Genomic DNA, 22,164 nt, shown 5'->3' on the forward strand with positions numbered 1-22,164 from the left:
CTCCTACTTGTCCTTCATATTAACTATTAATAAGTAGATAGCATTACCAATAAAGTGTTGGCTCCACTGGCAATGGAGTTTCCTTAAGTGGCTTGACTGAGTTTGCTCTCCAGTTCGAGTCACAGGGAAGTCGCCTTTGTTGGGAGAACCTGTGCCTCTCGGTTTGAGTGGGGACTTTTAATCTGAGTTGTGGTACGGACTTAAAGGTGCCTCTCACAGTTGGGGCCCTCCCCAAGATATCTCGTGGTCAAAACCAAAAAAAAAAAAAAAATAGATAGCATTAGGAAGTTATAAGAATAATATATATCATAATTTGCTACAAAATCAAATTAATGCGATGGACTAGTTGTCGGGCAACACGTCTTTCTCATTGCTCCAGTATCTTTCATATGGTGCATGTTATTTTGATAATTTTTTCGAGTAATTAGGCATACTCTTATACGCATACACTTTTTCCACACTATAACAATACGGAATCAAAAGAATGAATTTCACTAAAGTACAAAATCACAATTTAATTTTCTTTTTCTCTTTCTCCTCTAAAAATGGTAAATAAATAAATAAAGAAATAAAAGGTGTTAGAAATGGTTCTCTATGTGGCAAATTTTGATTAAACAGTCGCACCAGCAAATTTTGGTCCCACCATAATAATTCTCCCTCTGGTTACCTTACCTTCACCTGCCACACAGTAAACACCATGAGTAAATATGATTGGAGATGAATTTCAACAGGCCTGCCAATTCTCACCCGTGTATTCAAAGAAGAGAACCATGTTGGCCTTCCGGGATCCTTCTGCTAGGACTAAAAGGTCAAGTTTGCTGTCAGAACAAAACAGAGAAGCCTTCTCAGACAATATTATATATATATATATATATACACGCACTAACACATTTATGGATCCAACGAAGCTGCATCTGTATCTCAATCTTGCGTACTCTTGCTGGTGGTAGTTCAGACATCACCATACAGAAACCGTGTGAATAACCTAAGCGATTGCGAATCCAAAAACCAAATTAGAGCCTCCCCTCACTACAAATATTTGCCATCTCTCCTCACTTCTTTCAGTCAATTTCATTCCACTGATCTCGTTCACACTTGTATCAGTTCAGTGCATTTACTAAATTACTTTCAGAAACAGATTAAATGGCCTTCGCGTTGAGTAACCAAGTGCAATTGTTGTCCAAGATTGCAGCCGGCAATGGCCATGGTGAAGATTCTCCGTATTTCGATGGCTGGAAGGCTTTCGAAAGTGATCCTTATCATCCCACCAAGAATCCTAATGGGGTTATCCAGATGGGTCTAGCTGAGAACCTGGTAAAAAACTTATTATGACTAATTAATTAATTAATTAAGTTCATCCAAAGCGCAAAACTAGCCACCTAGCTGCTGCTTCTAACTTCTTTAATTTGTTGATTATTGAAATCGCAGCTTTGCCATGAATTGGTTGAAGACTGGCTCATGAACAACCCAAAGGCCTCCATTTGCTCAGCTGAAGGCCTAAATGAATTCAAGGGTATAGCTATCTTTCAGGATTATCACGGCTTGCCAGAGTTCAGAAATGTATGCAACAAACCTAGCCTTCTACTGAATTAACTCTCTCTAAGTTGGATTGTTACGTTTAATTAAACGTTTTATACATGGTTCTTAATTAATTTATAATACGATTAATATTAATTCTACAGGCTGTTGCAAAATTTATGGGGAAAGTGAGAGGGAACAGAATTACATTCGATCCCGACCGTATTGTTATGAGTGGTGGAGCAACCGGAGCTCATGAGACGGTTGCTTTCTGCTTAGCCGACCCCGGCGACGCATTCTTAGTACCCACTCCCTATTATCCAGGGTATGTTGTTGATTCATTATTTTAATTTCCTGTTTGATTTTGACTTTGTTTTCTGCTTGAATATTTTATTGTTGCTATGACTAATAGCAGAGATTGCATGATGTAGGTCAGCGGTTTAATGATTACAGCACTTCCTAATTAAACACACATTTGAAAGTATAAAGTCTTTTTTTCTTTTTCTTTTTCTTTTTTTTAAGAAATAATATTTGCATATGATATTACACATTCGATTGAATTTTATCATTAAAAATAATAAATATTTCATTATAAAATAAATTTATTCACTTTAATATTTTTATTTTTATATATAAGTATTCTCATTTTATTTATCATATATAATTTTGCGTGTAAGTGTCTTATATCAATATTTTTCTTTTAAATAAATATACTCTTCGCTTATTAGAACCACACAACTGAGAAAATGCAAGAAATTAAAGGAGACATTAGCTCTATCAAATCAAGATTTAGATTAATGAATCAAGTCAAGGTTACTTTAGTCAATCACTTTGCTTGCATTCTTAATGTATTAAAATTTATTGGGGAACTAAAACCTGATTAAACCCTAACAAACAAAAGGAGGTTGTTTTTTGGTATTTTTTTTTCTTTTACAAAAAACCCAAAACATCTAAGGATTTAATTTTTGTACATATATCGTTGATCTACCTAATTGTATAGCACCAAATTTTCAGTGCCATATCTTAACCTTTTGACAAACATGTATTATTGGTGGGGACGAGCAAACAGCCAATTTATTCTAAGCGATGAATTATACCGATTCTCTTTCATCATACACGGACAGTTTCAGGAATCATGTCCATTGTCCAATACAATAATTGATAACACTACTCGAGGAAGATGAGGCCCCACCTTCCCACAAATGCGATACCAATTTACCCGCCACTTGGGTCATTAGTTGACTCTTCCTTAAATGCATAAGGCTAATTGGCTTCCACCTATTTAAGAAACTATCAATTATTAATAGCTGAATGCATAAAAACTCGTCCTTAATAGGCTTATAAATTAGTATGCGGGCATATATTTAAGTTCTTTAATTCGCAAAATTTCTTTTATACCACAAGAGGTACAGGAGATCTAAATTTAAATTTTTGGCACATTAATTAATTAGAATAACTTCAAGATAATTTCTCTGTCTTCTAATTCATTCAAGTTGGATTATATTACTAAAAGAATTTGTGATTCTAATGCAGATTTGATCGAGATTTGAGATGGAGAACAGGAGTTCAACTTGTTCCAGTTGTATGTGACAGCTCTAACGATTTCAAGGTCACCATGGAAGCCTTAGAAGCGGCTTATGAAAAAGCCCAAGAATCCAACATCAGAATAAAGGGTGTCCTTATTACCAATCCATCAAACCCATTGGGCACTTTCTTAGACCGAGAAACCCTAAAAGATATAGTGAGCTTCATCAATGAAAAGAACATCCATTTAGTCTGTGATGAGATTTATGCTGCCACAGTGTTCACCAAGGAGCCTAGTTTCGTTAGCATCGCGGAGATAATAGACCAAGACATTGCATGCAATCGCAATCTCATTCACATTGTATACAGTCTTTCTAAGGACATGGGATTCCCTGGCTTTAGGGTCGGTATCATTTACTCGTACAATGATCAAGTAGTGAGCTGTGCTCGCAAAATGTCTAGCTTTGGACTTGTATCCTCACAAACCCAACATTTAATCGCAACAATGTTATCGGATGATCAGTTTGTGGAGAAGTTCATCGCCGAGAGTGCTAAAAGAATAGCAGAAAGGCATAAGGCATTCACTTGGGGACTTTCCCAAGTGGGCATTGGGTGTTTAAAGAGCAATGCTGGCCTGTTCCTATGGATGGATTTGCATCATCTTCTGAAGGAGCAAACATACGAAGCTGAGATGGCGTTATGGCGAGTGATAATTAACGAAGTCAAGCTTAATGTTTCTCCTGGATCTTCTTTTCACTGCCCGAATCCAGGGTGGTTTAGAGTTTGCTTCGCCAACATGGATGATCGGACGATGGAAATTGCTCTATCAAGAATTACAAGCTTTATGCTTAAGAATGTGGAAGCCAAGGTGCCTAATAAGAAGAAACTTTGCTGGCAAAGAAGCCTTCGGCTCAGCATGTCATCTCGAAGGATGGATGACTTCATGGCTTCACCATGCATGTCTCCTCAATCACCTCTTGTTCAGGCCCGGACTTAAGTGCAATAATAATTGGAGCTACACGTTCGTATGACCAAGTCAAGTGTAATTGAGGCAATTTAGTTCAATTATTTTTTTCATTTTGTTCGTAACTAAGAGAAACAATGGCTCATGCATTTTTTTTTCCTCCCTGTGTGGAGTCGACCAGAATTGTAGTCCTTCGTTTGGGATTTTTTATGCTTCGTGCATTTGTAATTCTTTTTAAAATTATTGTACTGTTCGTGTGTATTTTTTCGTTGGTGAAAAAGTCTATCATTTGTAAGTCGACGGTTGTATCTGTATTCAATCAATTATGATCCGTAATTCCAAAATTCAAGATTCATTTGCCTGCAGTTTAGCAATTATCATGGATGAGAAAATTCTTTAGTACTCTTGGAGCATTGTATCTTATCCTTTCATTACTTGTCAGGTATGTGCAAATTTTATTACGATTGGTTGAAGTATACATGTGATAGAAAATGAATGAGAAATAAGTACTGTTTATTATTTAATAGGTATTCGTTAGTATTAGACTAAAAATACCAACCAGTTTATACAATCAATTTGCAATAATAATAATAAAAAGTCAAAGTCAACTATCAAGTGAAGTATTTATAATTTCTTTTAAAGAATTTATAAGTTAAATAAGAAAAACAAAATTTGGTTTGCATTATTGCCTTTCCCGTCGCTTTCGTGATCATTAAAGTATGTTGTGGTCGAAAGGGATAAGGATGCCTGCATGGCTCTTCATCTCTTCGATCCACCATGTTATTATTAATCAAAGGTTTTATGGTTAGTGTGAATTAACAAGATCTTAATTACGTGATGAATTTGGTTCCATCGATATCATAATCAGATCAATCCTCTTGTCTTCTTATTCTTCTTCCTTGTTTGTACCTTTTTTTATTTTCCCTTTCTGTTTTAACTTTTAGGTAACATTACAATTACATTGCTAGGGTCGTATTCTTTTATTTCCGTTCCAGCTGCGAACTGTATGATAAATTAAGGACATCCGAAGACATCTAATGTCAGCAATCACATATCAAATAGGTAGCCGCCTAGTCGGTGGGATCATTATAATAAATTAATCATTATTGTGCATGCTCTCGTCATGCTCTTTCTAATTATGAACCGTCATTGTCATTACACGAGTACAGGTCATCGATGAAAGGGTATATGTATAAAGAAGAAATAAAAGAGCAAGGTTTGAATATGTTTTTGGGTGTTATTAAGTTACATTATAACGTCACCCCCAATGATAATATTTAATAATTCAAAAATGGTATCAAATAAATTGTATGTGATGCGGAATATTTAACTGATGCTGAATGTTTAACACACCCTCTCAATTTGGGGCACGGGCATGCCTAAATGAGAACGAAACACTGCCAGGATCTTGAAAAAAATGAAGGCGTGAGCCGTGAAGTAAAGACTGCCCAAATTTAGGTTTGGGAGGTGTACAACAAAGCCCTAAAGCTTCCATGGCAATTAAATTACTAGATTTGAAGTTCTTAATCCAAAAAAATTAAGTAGATAATTAATTAGTTATTGGGTTAATCTTCAGCCGTTGATAATTAAAATGAACGACTCTTATCCATTTGCCCTTCCAGGGTTGACCACTACATTCATTTAGTGATATGTACAGAACGGGGCTTCACCTTGCAACTTGTGATTGTAATTTAAGCCCTCAGAAAGAAGATTGTGACTCAATGACAAATTAAATAATCTTTATGAACCTTTTAAAAAGGAAAAAAATTCGTTTTGAACAATTCGTGGTTCCAGATACAACAGCTAATTAAAAAGTATGTTTTTGTTAACCCTCCTTCAAAGAAGACAAATATACTTAATTACATAGGCATCCTTAAAAGACCGCAGCGAAGCTTAATTATTATTAATTGGATTGTCTTACGTACGACTTGAGAAAAGACAATTTGACTTGTTCTTTGGAGAAATCACTTTTTCCTCTGCCAATTGTTCGTTTTGATTAATTTTATATATTTTCCTTATTCCACAAGATTGATTGTCTTATGATTGATCAGCAATTTCAGAAACACAAGATAATAATGCTAGTTAATTTTCTTTCATTAAATTTAAAGCAGTGTGCGCCCATTGCGTATTCTGTTTCCAGAAGTCAAAGTCACGGCACTGCCATTAATTCTCGACGACTCTACAGAGCCCATGAAATTCAATATTAAAATGATAAAATGTTCTATTGGTCAGGGTTATAGTGTTAATTAAAAAATATTCATAAATTTTCAATTAGCACTATGAATCCTATTGAACGTAACATTGTGTTTATCGTCATTTGATCAAAATATTTTTGTATCAAATATCAGTTTACGTTCAAAATTCGAATGGTCATTCCATCTTTAAGAAAACCACTACATGAACAGCGAGAAGTTTTTAGGACTCCGTATAAGAGAAAATTTTACTCTATGGATAATGACAATCAATTATTATGATAAACTTGTTAATGTCACATATAAGAACTTCAATTTTATCATTGTTATCAATTAGTTTGATGAAATAGACAGATACTTTACCCTTTTTTTCAGTCTAATAGAGAGGTTTAGGTTATTTTAACTTAAAATTTTGATTTAAAATTTTAACACAAATTTAATGCTACTTGTTGAATTTAAATCCCTACCATTTTAATAAATGTTGAACATAAAATTTTGATAGATAAATTGATCTTGTTAAATGTTAATTCGACCTCAATTATTTAGTAGTATAGTATAATCTTTATAAATTAATAACTTCTATTATATAATTTATTTTCAGCCCCTTGCACTAATAGGCTAAATTTATACTTCCAATAAACTAACAAGATAATTTTTTTAAAAAAACTTATATAACTCTATGTTTCCATCCATATTACAAATAAATAATCTGCTAAAACGGAAAATATAATTTTTCATGATGTTTAATTAAATAAAATATGCCTTTATTGTTACTTTTTTCCTTAAATTTTAAATATCCTTGGATTTCATCTCTAATTTTACTTATTGCTTCTAGAAATTCTAGAGTTCGAATCCTCAAATTGAAAGAATTTTGATTTTTTTGGTTAATTTATTTCTATATTTAGTGGATTGATTCATTTTTAATTGATTAGATTGGTAAAATGTAATGAAATTTTTAGTTGATTAAATATATATTCATGAAATTGTATGTAATTGATTATTAATTTAGCAGTTAATTAATACCTCTTTAAATTAATAAATTTTTTTTGGTGCCAAAATTATTAATTTATAAAAGTTCAACTGTAAATTGCATGAGAGCATTTTGTTAGTTCTATTAATAATTAATCAAATTTTAAGTGAAAATAGTTCAACCCTCCTCTGCTAGTATACAATTAGAATTTTGTTGAGAGTTGAGACTCATAATCAATGTTGATCAGCACACCAGCGATGAGTAAATACACTCTTAAAAATAGACCAAAAAGACAAGAATCTATCCCAAAATTTAGAAGAGAAAAAAAAATGATGGAACATAACAAAGAGAAATCGCTAATGAAGATACATAAAAGTCACACATAGTTAGGGACGCGCATTATTTCATAAGAATATGCATAAAGCCGGAGAAAATAAATACTCTAATGTGTAATATGTAAATGTACATCATTACTTTATGAAGTCTATTCCAGAAGTCAATGGTATTGGTTTGGTTTCTAGTTGCCGTGACTAAATCAATCCTTTAGTGGGTTTGTTGATCTCTCAAATGATTTTCTATTATTCAATCCCATAATATAATCTTTAACCAATCCTACTAGAATTTGAATTCAAAGCGTCAAGTACATGTCACAACCCACATGGATCGCAACCCCAACCGTAAACAAATAATCAGACTGTGTAGCCAACGTCACCTCTGCCGATTGTGGGACGGGGGGGGGGGGGGGTGGGGCGGTGTGTCGGGTGCGCATCACATATTTTAATATTTTGATGGGTAAAATGAAAAAGATCAATAACAAATGAACTATTAAGTAGCGTAAAAATATTGAAGTGGAAAATGAAATTTGATTTGATTGATTGATTCTAGTAGAGCTAATTACAAATTGCTCCTGGATCCGAAATTTGTTGATTGAACTCTCTCTGTAGTTTACACGAACACACATATCCTTTATACTAATTAAGACACTGAACCTGAGGCAAAGGGCAACCCATTTCTATCAACTATAATCTACACAAAAATAAGTAAGAAACCCCGGTGGGTTAATTTCCATGACCATATTATATCATTGATTGCAAAATCTTTAAAATATAACACAACCATTAGGGTTTTCTTCAGCACTGACATAATAATGTCTGGGCATGTAAGGATTGTAGGCTTGATATTGATAGGCCCTAATGAGCTCGGCTAGTTGTTGTTCATTGGGATTCTTCTTCTTATCGTCTTCCTTTTTTTTGTCTTCCTCTTTCTTTTTATCATCCGGTTTCTTCTCTTCTTTTGCCGGACCCACCGTCAAAATCTCCGCGTACCACTGTTTCTTCCTCAGCTTTTTCACCACATCAATGGGGTCAACGTCACCGACCACTGTTAATTTATTGTCCTTCATATCTATAGCAATGGATTCAATCCCTGAAGCAAATTGAAGAAAGTAACCAAAGACATATACATATGTTATCATCGTGAAAAGGAAACAGAAACAGAAACAAAAGAGATGAATATTGATCGTCAGTAGTCAGCTGATGATGAAGGCCTAAATAGCTTATACCAATTGATTACCTGAAATGCTGGAAACTGCTTTCATGGCCTTCTGCTTTGCTTTGTCATCGTGTAAGTCCAGTTTCAACACCACTTTCTGCAACAAATTTAAACACAACATATTTAAAACTAAATTTTATTAACAAAGAGATAAACTGACCATCAACGACAAATTCTTAATAAATAAGACTAGGAAATTAAAGCACAGTCCATCACAAAGCTAAAAGACTAATTTTATGACCAAAAAGACTGATTAAACTAAACTAACAAGAAAAAGACTCATGACTTTTCCAAGAAACTGAGATTACTTAATTGGATAATTAGCTAATTTAATTAGATTAAGGGAAGGAAGTTTCACCTTCATTGCGCTACTGGTTTTGTTTAAAGCTCGGACCTCTACTTGAAATGAAGATGATCGATCAGATAGAGACTGCACAAAAGAAATGAAGATCAACAAACAAACCAACCAACACAAAGAGAGGGCCAGAGAGAAATAATTATTTATAAGAAGATCCAAGTATACATATTTAAGAAAAATAATCTATTATAAAACTAGAACAAGGTGCGGATATGTGTTGAAGGTTTAAGGGGAACATTGACAAATTTAACCCGCAGGGCTAATATCAACAAGCATATACGTAAGGCCAAAACTAGTCAATCAAACTACACTGCGAGTGTGAGGTTCCGAGCAAGCTAGCCTTGTGAAACAAGGAATTCATCAAACGTTGACGTTGAAGCTGAGACAAAGTCCTCTAGGTTTTATTTTGTCTGCGTTTCCTGTTTTGCTAGTTAGAAAATGAATGCTATATTTTGTTGTACCATAAAAGCCTAATATGTTGTATGTCCATTTATATGGCCGTTTGAGAGTACAACTTCACCAAGCATAGTATGTAATGATGGTGCGTTGCATGAAATTTATTTTCCCGAGGCCAAAAATATGAAACATGTGGAAGCCGTCCGTCCCGTGGTTTTTTGGCTGTTTGGTAATTTTACTAGTCGCCAACGCCAATGTCATAGTTTCTTGTCATTTTCTTTGGCAAACAAAGTTTCTCTGTAATTGAAAATTTGAATGGATAATTTTCACTTGCCACTTTTTTTTTTCGTTAATGTGTATCTCCTCACGATATAATAAATAAAGAATCCGAGTGACAGAATAGAACATTTTAAAATTTTTAATAGTAACCCAAAAAAAAAAACTGAAAATGTGAGTAATAACATTTCATTACTGTTTGGGAGGGATACTGTTTGGGACAAATGCGTCGAAGGGACCAGGAATGACGAGCAGACATCTGATGGCGGAGTTCTGCGAACCGGTGTGTTCCGTTAAAGCCTGGCGCGTGGAAGAACAGGAGCAGAAACATCCTGCTCGTCCACGATGTTGTCGTCCGCAAGGCCAATTCCTATAAAAGGCATGAGGCCATTCCGGCTAGAGATCGAGAGGCGAGGAGACCCGGTCGACGGCAGTTGGCAAGACGTGCTCTCCAGCACGAGAATCTAGGCACAACAGCCACGCTTTCCCCAGAACCGCGACGTAACACGCAAGGTCTCACAGAGCCGTGGCAGCCACGCTTTCCCCAGAACCGTGGCGTAACACGCAAGGTCTCACAGAGCCGTGCCAGCCACGCTTTCCCCTGAACCGTGGCGTAACACGCTAGATCCCATGTTTTGCCCATAACGCAGCAGTTGGAGTCCCATACCGTCTCGAAAAGAGCGGAAGACTGAGATTCAGAGGAAGCCTATAAAAAGGTAGCCAACGAAGGTAAAAGGGTTGGCATTCTTGAAAAAAGGGGAGAAAACCACAAGAAACGCCATAAGACCTGTGGCAAGCTTTTCCCGAACCTTCATATCTGACTTGAGCGTCGGAGGGTTTGCGCCGGGAAAACAACCGGCGTACTCTGACTTATCTGTGTACGCAGGGACCTCCGGAGAAGAAGCCTGGCGAGGAGACCTCCTGGTAGTGACGAAGTTGATCGAGCAGAGATCCTGATCGTAGAACGAGGAGAACCGGAATCTCGCATCAACATTTTGGCGCCGTCTGTGGGGATCCAGAGCAAAAAGCTTCTGTCGATAGCAAGAAGAGGGGGGGAGTAAGCGAAAGGCAATGGAGATAGGAGGAAGTAGCGCACAAGGGGGTGACATAAGGCTTAACGATTCCGTGACGCTGAGGGAGGTAATCAGCGAAGCACGGGAAAAAGTCATGTTCGACCGGATGGAGCGAATGGAAAAGCAGATGGAAACCTTGACAACCATCCTGCATGAGCTGCGGAACGAGCGAAGGGTAACCCAAGAGGGAACGGTGAGAGGCGGTGGAGCGGCACCAGGTACCGATAGTGCGGAGAGAAGTCAAACCGCTGGGAGATTTGGTGGTGAGAGAGGTAACGTACCTCTGCGAGGAGAATTTCATAGAGAAAGAGAGCAGTCCCCGGTAAGACAGACTTGTGACGGGGGCGACGGGGTGGTGAATGCAGAGGAAACAGAACTGAGGCAACACTTACATGATGTAGAGCGAGAGCGGGATCAAGCTGCAGCGCGCGACCCTGGTCGCGCAGGACAGCTGGAGGAGGAAGTGCGAAGGCTAGCGCAAATAATTGATGACATGCAAGGGAGGAACAAAGCCCCTGGTTGGAGGATAATGCTGGACGGGGAATCACCGCTCGCAGCAGAGATCATGAGGGCAGTTATTCCGAGAGATTTCCGCCTCCCCGACCTCAGATACTCGGGAAGAACTGACCCGCTGATGCACATGGAGCGCTTCAACGACATAACGGGGGTACAGGGATTATCTCCATCCCAAAGGTGCAGGGTGTTCCCACTATCCCTTGAGGGACGTGCACGAGAATGGTACAGGAAACTTCCTCGGGGCAGCATAAAAACCTTCGAGCAGATGTGCCAGGAATTCGCAGAGCAGTTTAGTGGGGCAATGTCACCGGAAGATGACATGATGGAGCTGAAGAGCATGAAACAGGGGGAGCAAGAAACCCTTCGGGAATTCATCAAGAGGTTTCATCGGGCTGTCCTCGACTTGGGAGCCTTCAACCACCCTCAGGCGTTAAGGGGACTGAAAGAAGGGGTGAAGATAGGAAGGCTGTGGTACAATTTGAGAAGCCCAGCTATTCAAACGTATGCAGCCGCATACGAACAGGCTAAAAGAGACATCGAGATTGAGGAGGAGAAGGCTGCACGGATCAAGACAGACCAATTGGAAGGGTTAGGGAGGAAAGAGAAGAAAGCATTACCAACTAATGGGCCGATCAGGAGGAGGGACCACCAGATCTCCGGTAGTGGAGCAGGAGGTAGGGTAATTGCTTACCAGCCTCATCAGAGGCCGCCACAGTATCAGCGCAGCAGGGCGCCGCCTCCTCGTTCCCCAGCTAGGGAGCCTTGGAGAAGACATGATCCGGCATCCGGTGATCTTCATCAACATTCCCACGGTAGCAGGACGAGCAGACCAGAAGCACTCCCACCGCCCCCAACTCACAGTGGGGCAAACAGAGAAAGAGCAGTGCATCTGGTCGACCAGAACCAGGACTATGGGCGGTACACTCCCTTGAAGATGCCCCTGGATGAGGTGTACGAGGCCATAAAGGGTCGAGGGCTGCTGCACCTCCCTACACCAATAACAAAGCTACCCAACATGAGGGATAGAGGACGTTATTGTAAGTTCCATGGCACCCATGGCCATACCACAGCAGAGTGTAGAGATCTCAAGACCCAGGTCGAAGATTTGGTGAGAAATCGGTACCTGGATGAGTTTATGGATGGGACTTTCCCGATGGTGGCCACAACGGATGAAGGGGAGCAGAGTGAAGGAATCTTGAGACGCGAGCCGCCCGCAGCGAGGGTGATAGCTGGGGGCCCAACGTTGGCCGGAGATTCGAACAGATCGAGAAAAAATTATGCCAGATACGCCATGACCAGTAAAGAGATACTCTTCAACACCCCAGCAGCCAAACGAGCAAGGGTCAGGCAAGTGCCAATCATGTGGACGGATGAGGATGAGGAAGTGATTCTATACCCCCACGAGGACGCTTTAGTCATCAAGGCTACGATCGCTAGCAAGAAGTTTGACCGGATACTGGTTGATACGGGGAGCTCAGTTGATGTGCTATTTAAATCAACTTTGGAAGAAATGAGAATAGCCGACCGGAAGTTGGAATACACCAACACCTCCTTGAAGGGGTTCGGAGGAGGGAAGCTGGTCCCTCTGGGCGTGGTCGAACTGCCTATCACAATCGGGGGCCCCCCGACAGAAAGAACAATGATACTGGACTTCGTCGTAGTGGACGAGGAAGGTCCTTACCAGATGATCCTAGGTCGGCCATTTTTAAGGATGAGCAAAGCGGTGCTGTCCAACCATTATCTGGCTCTGAAGTACCGGGTGAATGGGGTAGTCGGAGTGGTACGAGGAGACCAGAGGATCGCAAGAAGCTGCTACTCCTCGGCAGCAAGGGAGGCGATGCAGATAACATCCCTCGATACCCGAGTGGAAAACAAGACTGGCAGACAAGAACCCGTAGAGGATCTGGAAACAGTGAGCATGGGACCAGAGAACCCGGGAAAGACGATCAGAATCGGGTCGAGACTTGAGGGAGAGCAAAAGCAGGAGTTGGTGAAATGCTTACAGGCTCACGCCGACGTGTTTGCCTGGACACATGAGGACATGCCAGGGATTGACCCAGAGGTAGCATGTCATAGGCTGGCAATAAAGAAAGGTGCTCGGGCAGTAAGGCAGAAGAGGAGGTGCTTCAACCAGGAGAGGTATGAGGCTGTAAATGATGAGGTGGAGAAGCTTCTGAGAGCGGGGTTCATTCGGGAAGTCAATTACCCGGAGTGGATATCAAATGTGGTGTTGGTAAAGAAGGCAAACGGCAAGTGGAGGATGTGTGTGGATTTCACAGACCTCAATAAGGCGTGCCCAAAAGACAGCTTCCCTTTACCAAAGATCGATCAGCTAGTAGATTCAACGGCTGGACATGGTCTGCTTAGCTTCATGGACGCATTCTCGGGATACAACCAGATCCCCATGTACGAGCCGGATGAGGAGAGCACGGCTTTCATCACTAACCAAGGTCTGTTCTGTTACAGGGTGATGCCATTCGGTCTCAAGAATGCTGGGGCCACCTATCAAAGGCCGGTGAATAAAGTCTTTAAGCCCTTGATCGGGAAAACCATGGAGGTGTACGTGGACGACATGATCACCAAGTCCAAAATCCCGAAGGAACATGTCAGACATCTCGAGGAGACGTTCGAGCTTTTGAGGAAGTATAAGATGAAGCTCAACCCGGAGAAGTGTGCTTTTGGGGTCGAGTCAGGGAAATTCCTGGGATTCATGGTGAGCCATAGGGGGATTGAAGCAAATCCCGAGAAGATCCAGGCGATTGTGCAAATGACGTCTCCTCGAAACCTGAAGGAGATGCAGAGCCTCACGGGGAGGCTGGCGGCGTTGAGCAGATTCATATCCAAGGCTACAGATAAGTGTCAGCCATTCTTTCAAGTGATAAGGAGGGGAAAGAAAACGGAATGGACCCCAGAATGCGAGGAAGCCTTCCGGAACTTGAAGCATTACTTGCAGCAAGCCCCGCTACTGTCCACACCGAGGGATGGGGACAAGTTGAATCTGTATTTGGCGGTATCTGATCGGGCCGCCAGTTCCGTTCTAGTGAGAGAGGAAGAAGGAATTCAGTATCCGATATACTACACCAGCAAGGCCCTGCTCGACGCTAAGACCAGATACCCAACGACGGAGAAATGGGCACTGGCCCTTGTGGTTGCTGCTCGGAAGTTGAGGCCGTACTTTCAAGCATTCCCGGTCTCGGTAATCACCAACCAGCCATTGCGTCAAATTCTGCACAAGCCGGATGCCTCTGGTCGGCTCGTCAAATGGGCTGTAGAGCTGAGCGAATTCGACTTAGACTATAAACCCCGCGCGGCGATAAAGGCCCAGGCAATGGCCGATTTCGTAGCTGAGTTCGCGGAGCCCGAAGTATGCTTGGGTCAGCAAGATGCAGATGTAGGCAACGACGAAACTCAAGTATGGCAGATATCTGTGGATGGGTCATCAGGAGAGCGGGGTTCAGGAGCAGGGATTGTCCTGGAAGGCCCAGAGGGGGAGGAGATCTCTTATGCTGTAAAGTTGGAATTTGCAGCCACAAATAACCAGGCAGAATATGAAGCCTTGATAGCAGGGCTGGAATTGGCTAGGGCCGTGAAAGCGGACAGAGTTAAGATCAGAACCGATTCCCAGCTGGTTGCGAATCATGTCAGTGAAAGATTCCAACCAAGAGAGGAGAAGATGGAACAGTACCTAAGGATAGTCAGGCAGATGATGGGGAAGTTCGAAGCAGTGGAGGTGATACAAATCCCCAGGGAGCAGAATAGTCGAGCAGACATTTTGGCTAGGATGGCAGCCGTCGCCGACCCAAAAATGCCAAAGTCGGTCCCCCTAGAAGTGAAGTCTCGCCCGAGTATCGAGCAAAATTTGGGGGTGTTGCGGATAGAACAAAAAAGCTCGTGGAGGGACCCGATAGTTTCATACCTTAGAGACGGGGTCTTACCACCAGATAAGCTACGGGCTCGGAAGATTAGAGCTCAGGCCTCGAGATACACGATGATCGATGGGGTACTGTATCGACGAGGATATACATTACCGTTCCTTCGGTGTTTGGACGATGACGACGCGGATTACGTGCTGAGGGAAGTGCATGAAGGAATTTGTGGAAATCATTCTGGCGGGAGGTCCCTGGCCCACAAGGTTCTAAGGCAGGGATATTTCTGGCCGACGATGCACCAGGATGCGCAAAGGAAGACCAGGAGCTGTGCAAGCTGCCAGAGTTTTGCGAATTTCTCTAACCAACCACCAGAGAAGCTCACCTCCATGGCCTCCCCTTGGCCATTCGCTCAATGGGGAATTGATCTGATCGGCCCATTGCCAAAGGGACGAGGAGCAGCAACACATGCGATAGTCGCTATAGATTACTTCACGAAGTGGATAGAGGTAGAAGCCCTTAGCAGGATCACAGAGAAGAAAACAACAGACTTCGTGTGGAGAAACCTGGTCTGTCGATACGGGATCCCATATGCCTTGGTAACGGATAATGGCAGGCAGTTCGATAATCACAGCTTCAGGGATTTCTGCCAGAACCTCGGGATAGAGCTGAAGTATTGCTCGCCTGCTCACCCTCAATCGAATGGACAAGTAGAAGCAGCCAACAAGACAGTCAAGAGGCTTCTGAAAACCAGGCTCGGAGCAAAAAAGGGTGCGTGGGTTGACGAGCTGTCAGGTGTGCTATGGGCATACAGAACAACCCACAAAACCGCAACGGGGGAGACACCGTTCGCTTTGGCTTTCGGACATGAAGCGGTCGTGCCGGCTGAGGTAGGAACGACCACACACCGGACAGATCATTTCAATGAACAGGAGAACGACGAGCAGATATGTTTGAATCTTGATCTGCTAATGGAGAGGAGGGAACAAGCAGCCGAGCGATCAGTCACTTACCAACAGAGGGTTGCTCGGTATTATAACCAGAAGGTGAACATACGGCAATTCAGGGTCGGAGACTGGGTACTGAGAAGAGTGAATCAGAGCACCAAAGATTCGACTCAAGGAGTGCTGGGACCGAATTGGGAAGGGCCGTATAGAGTCAAGCAGATAGCGGGGCCCGGAGCTTACAAGCTGGTTCGCGCGGACGGCCACGAAGTGAAACGCCCATGGAACGCAGCACACCTCCGAAAATACTTCCAGTAAGACTTGCTCACATTTTAAAGCAATTTCTGCTCATGCTGTCTATCTTTTATTTTTATGTTTTATGTCCGAACAATTTCATGTAAGTCAAATCCTGCCATTAATGTAACGTCGACGAATTTATTTCGCTTGAAACCGAAAAAAATCCTAAGGCATGCAAAGGCTCGCCAAGTCTCAGAGCCTGTCTTATGGCGAGACAGAAGCCAAGCATGCCAGGATCTGCTCGGCCACGAGAAGGCAGCAGAATCCAAATCGTTTGAAGAAAATCCTAAGGCATGCAAAGGCTCGCCAAGTCTCAGAGCCTGTCTTATGGCGAGACAGAAGCCAAGCATGCCAGGATCTGCTCGGCCACGAGAAGGCAGCAGAATCCAAATCGTTTGAAAAAAATCCTAAGGCATGCAAAGGCTCGCCAAGTCTCAGAGCCTGTCTTATGGCGAGACAGAAGCCAAGCATGCCAGGATCTGCTCGGCCACGAGAAGGCAGCAGAATCCAAATCGTTTGAAAAAAATCCTAAGGCATGCAAAGGCTCGCCAAGTCTCAGAGCCTGTCTTATGGCGAGACAGAAGCCAAGCATGCCAGGATCTGCTCGGCCACGAGAAGGCAGCAGAATCCAAATCGTTTGAAGAAAATCCTAAGGCATGCAAAGGCTCACCAAGTCTCAGAGCCTGTCTTATGGCGAGACAGAAGCCAAGCATGCCAGGATCTGCTCGGCCACGAGAAGGCAGCAGAATCCAAATCGTTTGAAGAAAATCCTAAGGCATGCAAAGGCTCGCCAAGTCTCAGAGCCTGTCTTATGGCGAGACAGAAGCCAAGCATGCCAGGATCTGCTCGGCCACGAGAAGGCAGCAGAATCCAAATTGTTTGAAGAAAATCCTAAGGCAGGCAAAGGCTCGCCAAGTCTCAGAGCCTGTCTTATGGCGAGACAGAAGCCAAGCATGGCGGGATCTGCTCGACCGCGTAAAGGCGAGCAGAATCCCGAACATCGGAAAATTTTCTAAGGCAGGTGGCGAAACCATATACCAAGCCATAGCCAGCTCGACCAGACGAGGACGAGCAGGCTCTCGTAATTACCACACAAGAGAGTAATCAAAAACATTTCTATTAATTTGTTAATAATTAACAAAGCAGATAATCTTCACAAACATTGTTCATTACAATACAAGAAACATATCAGGAAGGTCGTGGATCAGTAAGCCCAGCAGCGTCGGTTGGCTGGACCTCCTCAGGTGCAGGAGGAGTATCACCAGTCGCATCCAGAGGGGCGCTCGCCTCGCCAACATCAGCAGGGACTGCACGAGGAGGAGAGTCTCCCTCCTCAATCACGATCGGCTCTGCCCCTTCGGCATCTTCCTTGGCCGCCTCCTCGTCCATATGTTGAGCAACACCAGCTGCAAGGTCATCCATCTTCATATCAGGGTGTTGCTTCCCGAGGACGGCCATGATACAACGATAGGAATGCCGAAGTCCCTGGTCGTACTGGTTGTCGGCCTCCCTCTCCAAGTTCTCTATATGAGCTCGGTGGGAATCGCGGAGAGATTCGAGCTGAGCCTCATACATAGCCCTCTGCCCTTGGAGATCCTCCTTAACCTTGGTCAGCTCCTCCTCGAGGGTAATGGCTTTTGCTTGAGCAAGGGACTCTTGCTCTATCAGCTTGAGGTTCTCAACGTTTAGCTCCCCCGCTTTTTTCTCGGCAACGTCAGCTCTGGTCGTCGCCGATTGAATGTCCTCCTTCATCTTCCTGTCGTAACGGCCAACCTTGGCCTTATAGTAGGTGGCCATGCAGCTGAGATGGAAAGCACTATACTGCATGGCTCCCACCAGCTCGCCCAGGGTACAACCGTCAAAGCCCTCCAGGTCCTTCTTGCTCACGAGTTTAGACAACTCATTGAGATAGGGAACCAAGTGTTCTGGTCGGCTGTCGGGTAAGCGAGACCGAGGCACAACAGGCGGAGAAGAGGAAGCAGGATCAGTGGCTGCTCTACTGGATTCCCCGACTTTAGCAGAGGCAGGAGGGAGAGCCTGCAAGGGAGGAACCTGCTGCACGATGTTCTTTCGCTTCGCAGCGGGAGCATCTTTGTCCTGGTCCCTATCGGTTGTTGGAGGCCGAGAGCGTTTCCTGGTCAGAGCTCCAATCACTGCGTCCTCCATCTTATGGCCAGGAAGTATCAACCGAGACTCGAGGAAGTTGTATGTAGATAGCAGTTCTCGGCTCGAGCAGGAATTGGCCAATACAGCCTCGACCCGTTTAAGCTGACCAGGTCGGAGCGGGAAGTGAACACCCCAGGAAACTACAGCACAAACAGACACTTGGTTAGAGACAAACCAATACAGCAGGAACAATTATGGATACAAGACATCTAAAGCGAGCAGGCAACCTGGGACCGTGAAACGGGGTGGGACGCGACAATCCTTCCCGTCTATTTGTGCAACTTGACCCCAGGGACCCCCAGCAAAAAAGAATTTCCTCTTCCAAGTCCCACCACCACCAGTTGGAAGATCAGTTATGGGTTTCCTGCTCTTGGTACCAGATTGGAAGTAGTACCAGCCGGCATCTTTAGGGCTGCTCTTCAGCTGGTACAGGTGCTTCACCTCATCAACCGTGGGCTCGCTTTGGCAACATCTGTCCCACAATATGAACAGACCAGAGAGCACTCTCCACCCGTTGGGGTTCAGCTGACCAGGAGCCAGATTTAGCCCGTTAAGTATCCGGACAAAGTAAGGCTGCAAGGGACACCTCAGCCCATACTTAAAGCTCTCCAGATACAGGGTAACGTATCCCCTGGGAGGCCGGCTAGGTGTATCCTTCTTTCCTGGGATCTTAAGAGGTATCTCACCAGGAATACTATACCTAAGTCGGAGGTCATTGAGCTCGTCAAACGTGGTCGTACACGACATGTAATCAATGGCATAATCACGCGACAAGGCTCTACCTCCTACTGTACCCCGTTCTTCTGGTCGTGATGCTCCTGATGGGGACGCCTCACCAGAATCATCCCCTTGACCCTCACTCAAGGTGTTCTCCGATCCAGAAGATCCTTCTTCATCGCTACTGTCGCTCGAGGGGGTTGTTTGGGGAGACATCCTCCTAGCGCTAGTACCAACACTAGACCTAATGGGCTCTAAGGGGATCCCGGGATCAAAAGCAAAATCAGCGGGCAGACTAGGCAAAAAACCTAGTTCGTCGTCACCAACCTCAACGACCTTCTCCTTACCCTTCGACATATCCTAAGTTCTAACCAAAACACCGCCGCCAACTACAACCTCAAGCAAAGCAGAGAGAAAGGAAATTACCTACAACTAACCAATACCGAAAAAAATAGAAGAAATACCTGAAGCAGGGACTCGGTCAGAGAGAGACAGGGATGACAGCTTTGGCGCCGAGGTTCATTCGCCGGAGAGACAAGAATGGAGAAAATGACGAGTTCGTGTTTGAAGATTTTGGGTTTCCTTACTGAGAAGCAAACTCTTGGGCTGCCAGCATTTAATGACGCATATTCCGAGAATCCCGTAACCGTCGGTTTGAAATTCAAATGGAGGGGGGGATTTCTGCCACGTCACCTCGTCCGCGATTAAATGCGACATGACTCCTGGCAGCCTTTTCCAAACCCACGCGAGCGAGTACTATCGAGTTTCTACTGCTGGTCCACTACATTATCCAACACCAGAAACTGGGGGACCGGTGTTTGGGAGGGATACTGTTTGGGACAAATGCGTCGAAGGGACCAGGAATGACGAGCAGACATCTGATGGCGGAGTTCTGCGAACCGGTGTGTTCCGTTAAAGCCTGGCGCGTGGAAGAACAGGAGCAGAAACATCCTGCTCGTCCACGATGTTGTCGTCCGCAAGGCCAATTCCTATAAAAGGCATGAGGCCATTCCGGCTAGAGATCGAGAGGCGAGGAGACCCGGTCGACGGCAGTTGGCAAGACGTGCTCTCCAGCACGAGAATCTAGGCACAACAGCCACGCTTTCCCCAGAACCGCGACGTAACACGCAAGGTCTCACAGAGCCGTGGCAGCCACGCTTTCCCCAGAACCGTGGCGTAACACGCAAGGTCTCACAGAGCCGTGCCAGCCACGCTTTCCCCTGAACCGTGGCGTAACACGCTAGATCCCATGTTTTGCCCATAACGCAGCAGTTGGAGTCCCATACCGTCTCGAAAAGAGCGGAAGACTGAGATTCAGAGGAAGCCTATAAAAAGGTAGCCAACGAAGGTAAAAGGGTTGGCATTCTTGAAAAAAGGGGAGAAAACCACAAGAAACGCCATAAGACCTGTGGCAAGCTTTTCCCGAACCTTCATATCTGACTTGAGCGTCGGAGGGTTTGCGCCGGGAAAACAACCGGCGTACTCTGACTTATCTGTGTACGCAGGGACCTCCGGAGAAGAAGCCTGGCGAGGAGACCTCCTGGTAGTGACGAAGTTGATCGAGCAGAGATCCTGATCGTAGAACGAGGAGAACCGGAATCTCGCATCAACAATTACCATCTGTAATATTAAATCGGTGATGAGACCTCCACTCCATAATTTTTGTAAACTTATTCTATTTTCAGAAAAATAGTAAAAAAGTGCACTTATTTTTAAAAATATTCAAATAAAAAGGAATTATGGAGAACTAATTAATTAAGTCTATCTTAATTTACTTTTTTGTGACTTAGATTTTTTTTAATAATATTTGATTATAAGGAATGTTTTGGCATAAAAGTACAAATTAATTATTTTACCCTTATAAGGTAAAACTATCAAGAACTTACTTTAACTTCAATATTTTTCTGATTTTATATCAAATTTAGTGTTTCTAATACTGCTTTATTAGTATGACCATTAAACTTTAATTAAACTAACAATTTTTTTTTTAGCTAGAATGTTTGTCTATATTATATAGTTAGTTAATTACTAAGATATTTTCATTTTTTTAAACTAAACTTTATAATTATTGTAGGAAAATGTAGGGAATTTTTTATTCCAAACGAGTGGAAAAGAATCACAAATTATATGTAATGTTGTCTCTCCACACAAAAAAAAAAAAAAAAAAAGTTTCATTTCGATAAATATCTAACACGTATAATATATGTAAGATATCAGTAAGATCAATTTTCTTTTCTTTGAAAAATTGTTATAGATAATCTCTCCTTTTTTCCCTTAATACAGTAGTTTTATTATTGATTTTTTAAATTCTCGGCGATCTTAAAATATTGACATGTACTCATTAAAAAAAAAATGCATGGATTTAATTCAAATATCACAATTCCACAACAATATTGAAAGAAATAATCTGATTAAGCTCGCACAAAGTATTGCAACTGACGACACCTCTTCAATTGACCTTTACAAAAATAGTAAGAAATATGCTTATTTTATACCAATACACCTATTTGTCGGATCAATTGAACCAAACAGAATCTTGGTTTGAACCGAGCTACGTGCGATTACAAACGAGTTCACCATTGGTTCGATCCTGGTTCATAATCAGCCGACTGATGACGTGAGGGGATTTCCTTAAAATAAGGATTCTTCTTATTATAAGGGTGCGTTTGGGATTGAGGTTGGGCAGCTGTAACTTCTAAGCTATAGCACTAAAGTGTTTGGTAAGCACTAACTGTTGTATCTTATAAGTTATGTTAATGTATTTTTTCACTTGTATCATGAAAAATCTTTTATATCTTTAATAATTTTGTTAAAACTATTATTTAAATTTTATATT

The 22,164-nt window shown here is 42.6% G+C and overlaps 2 protein-coding genes and 1 long non-coding RNA gene across 3 annotated transcripts; 1 reads left to right on the forward strand and 2 right to left on the reverse strand.

The window, feature by feature from the left end:
* The first annotated feature begins 863 nt into the window (after positions 1-863).
* LOC18046436 (1-aminocyclopropane-1-carboxylate synthase) lies at positions 864-4,350 on the forward strand. Its single transcript, XM_006439409.2, has 4 exons — positions 864-1,314; positions 1,429-1,560; positions 1,683-1,843; positions 3,052-4,350. Exons 1-4 carry the CDS (start codon positions 1,144-1,146, stop codon positions 4,037-4,039), a joined length of 1,452 nt encoding a protein of 483 aa, XP_006439472.1. The 5' UTR covers positions 864-1,143; the 3' UTR covers positions 4,040-4,350.
* Positions 4,351-8,078: 3,728 nt separating this feature from the next.
* On the reverse strand, positions 8,079-9,461 carry LOC18046437 (heavy metal-associated isoprenylated plant protein 39). The gene is made up of 3 exons (XM_006439411.2): positions 9,078-9,461; positions 8,741-8,816; positions 8,079-8,593 (listed from the first exon to the last, which is right to left on the reverse strand). The coding sequence occupies exons 1-3, from the start codon at positions 9,081-9,083 to the stop codon at positions 8,268-8,270; spliced, it is 408 nt and encodes a 135-aa protein (XP_006439474.1). The 5' UTR covers positions 9,084-9,461; the 3' UTR covers positions 8,079-8,267.
* Positions 9,462-18,548: 9,087 nt separating this feature from the next.
* LOC112100258 lies at positions 18,549-20,107 on the reverse strand. The gene is made up of 2 exons (XR_002906572.1): positions 19,793-20,107; positions 18,549-18,751 (listed from the first exon to the last, which is right to left on the reverse strand). It is a non-coding gene; the product is annotated as an uncharacterized LOC112100258 (long non-coding RNA).
* Positions 20,108-22,164: the final 2,057 nt, after the last annotated feature.

The sequence above is a fragment of the Citrus clementina genome, unplaced genomic scaffold, assembly GCF_000493195.1.
Source record: "Citrus clementina cultivar Clemenules unplaced genomic scaffold, Citrus_clementina_v1.0 scaffold_3, whole genome shotgun sequence".
Taxonomy (NCBI): Eukaryota; Viridiplantae; Streptophyta; class Magnoliopsida; order Sapindales; family Rutaceae; genus Citrus; species Citrus x clementina.

Bases quoted from the DNA above. Each gene is read 5' to 3' on its own strand.
- LOC18046436 (XM_006439409.2), top strand. From the start codon at position 1,144: ATGGCCTTCGCGTTGAGTAACCAAGTGCAATTGTTGTCCAAGATTGCA. The intron at 1,315-1,428 runs GTAAAAAACTTA...TTGAAATCGCAG, and splicing joins TGGGTCTAGCTGAGAACCTG to CTTTGCCATGAATTGGTTGA. The intron at 1,561-1,682 runs GTATGCAACAAA...TTAATTCTACAG, and splicing joins GCTTGCCAGAGTTCAGAAAT to GCTGTTGCAAAATTTATGGG.
- LOC18046437 (XM_006439411.2), bottom strand. The intron at 8,594-8,740 runs GTAATCAATTGG...AATTTGCTTCAG, and splicing joins AGCAGTTTCCAGCATTTCAG to GGATTGAATCCATTGCTATA.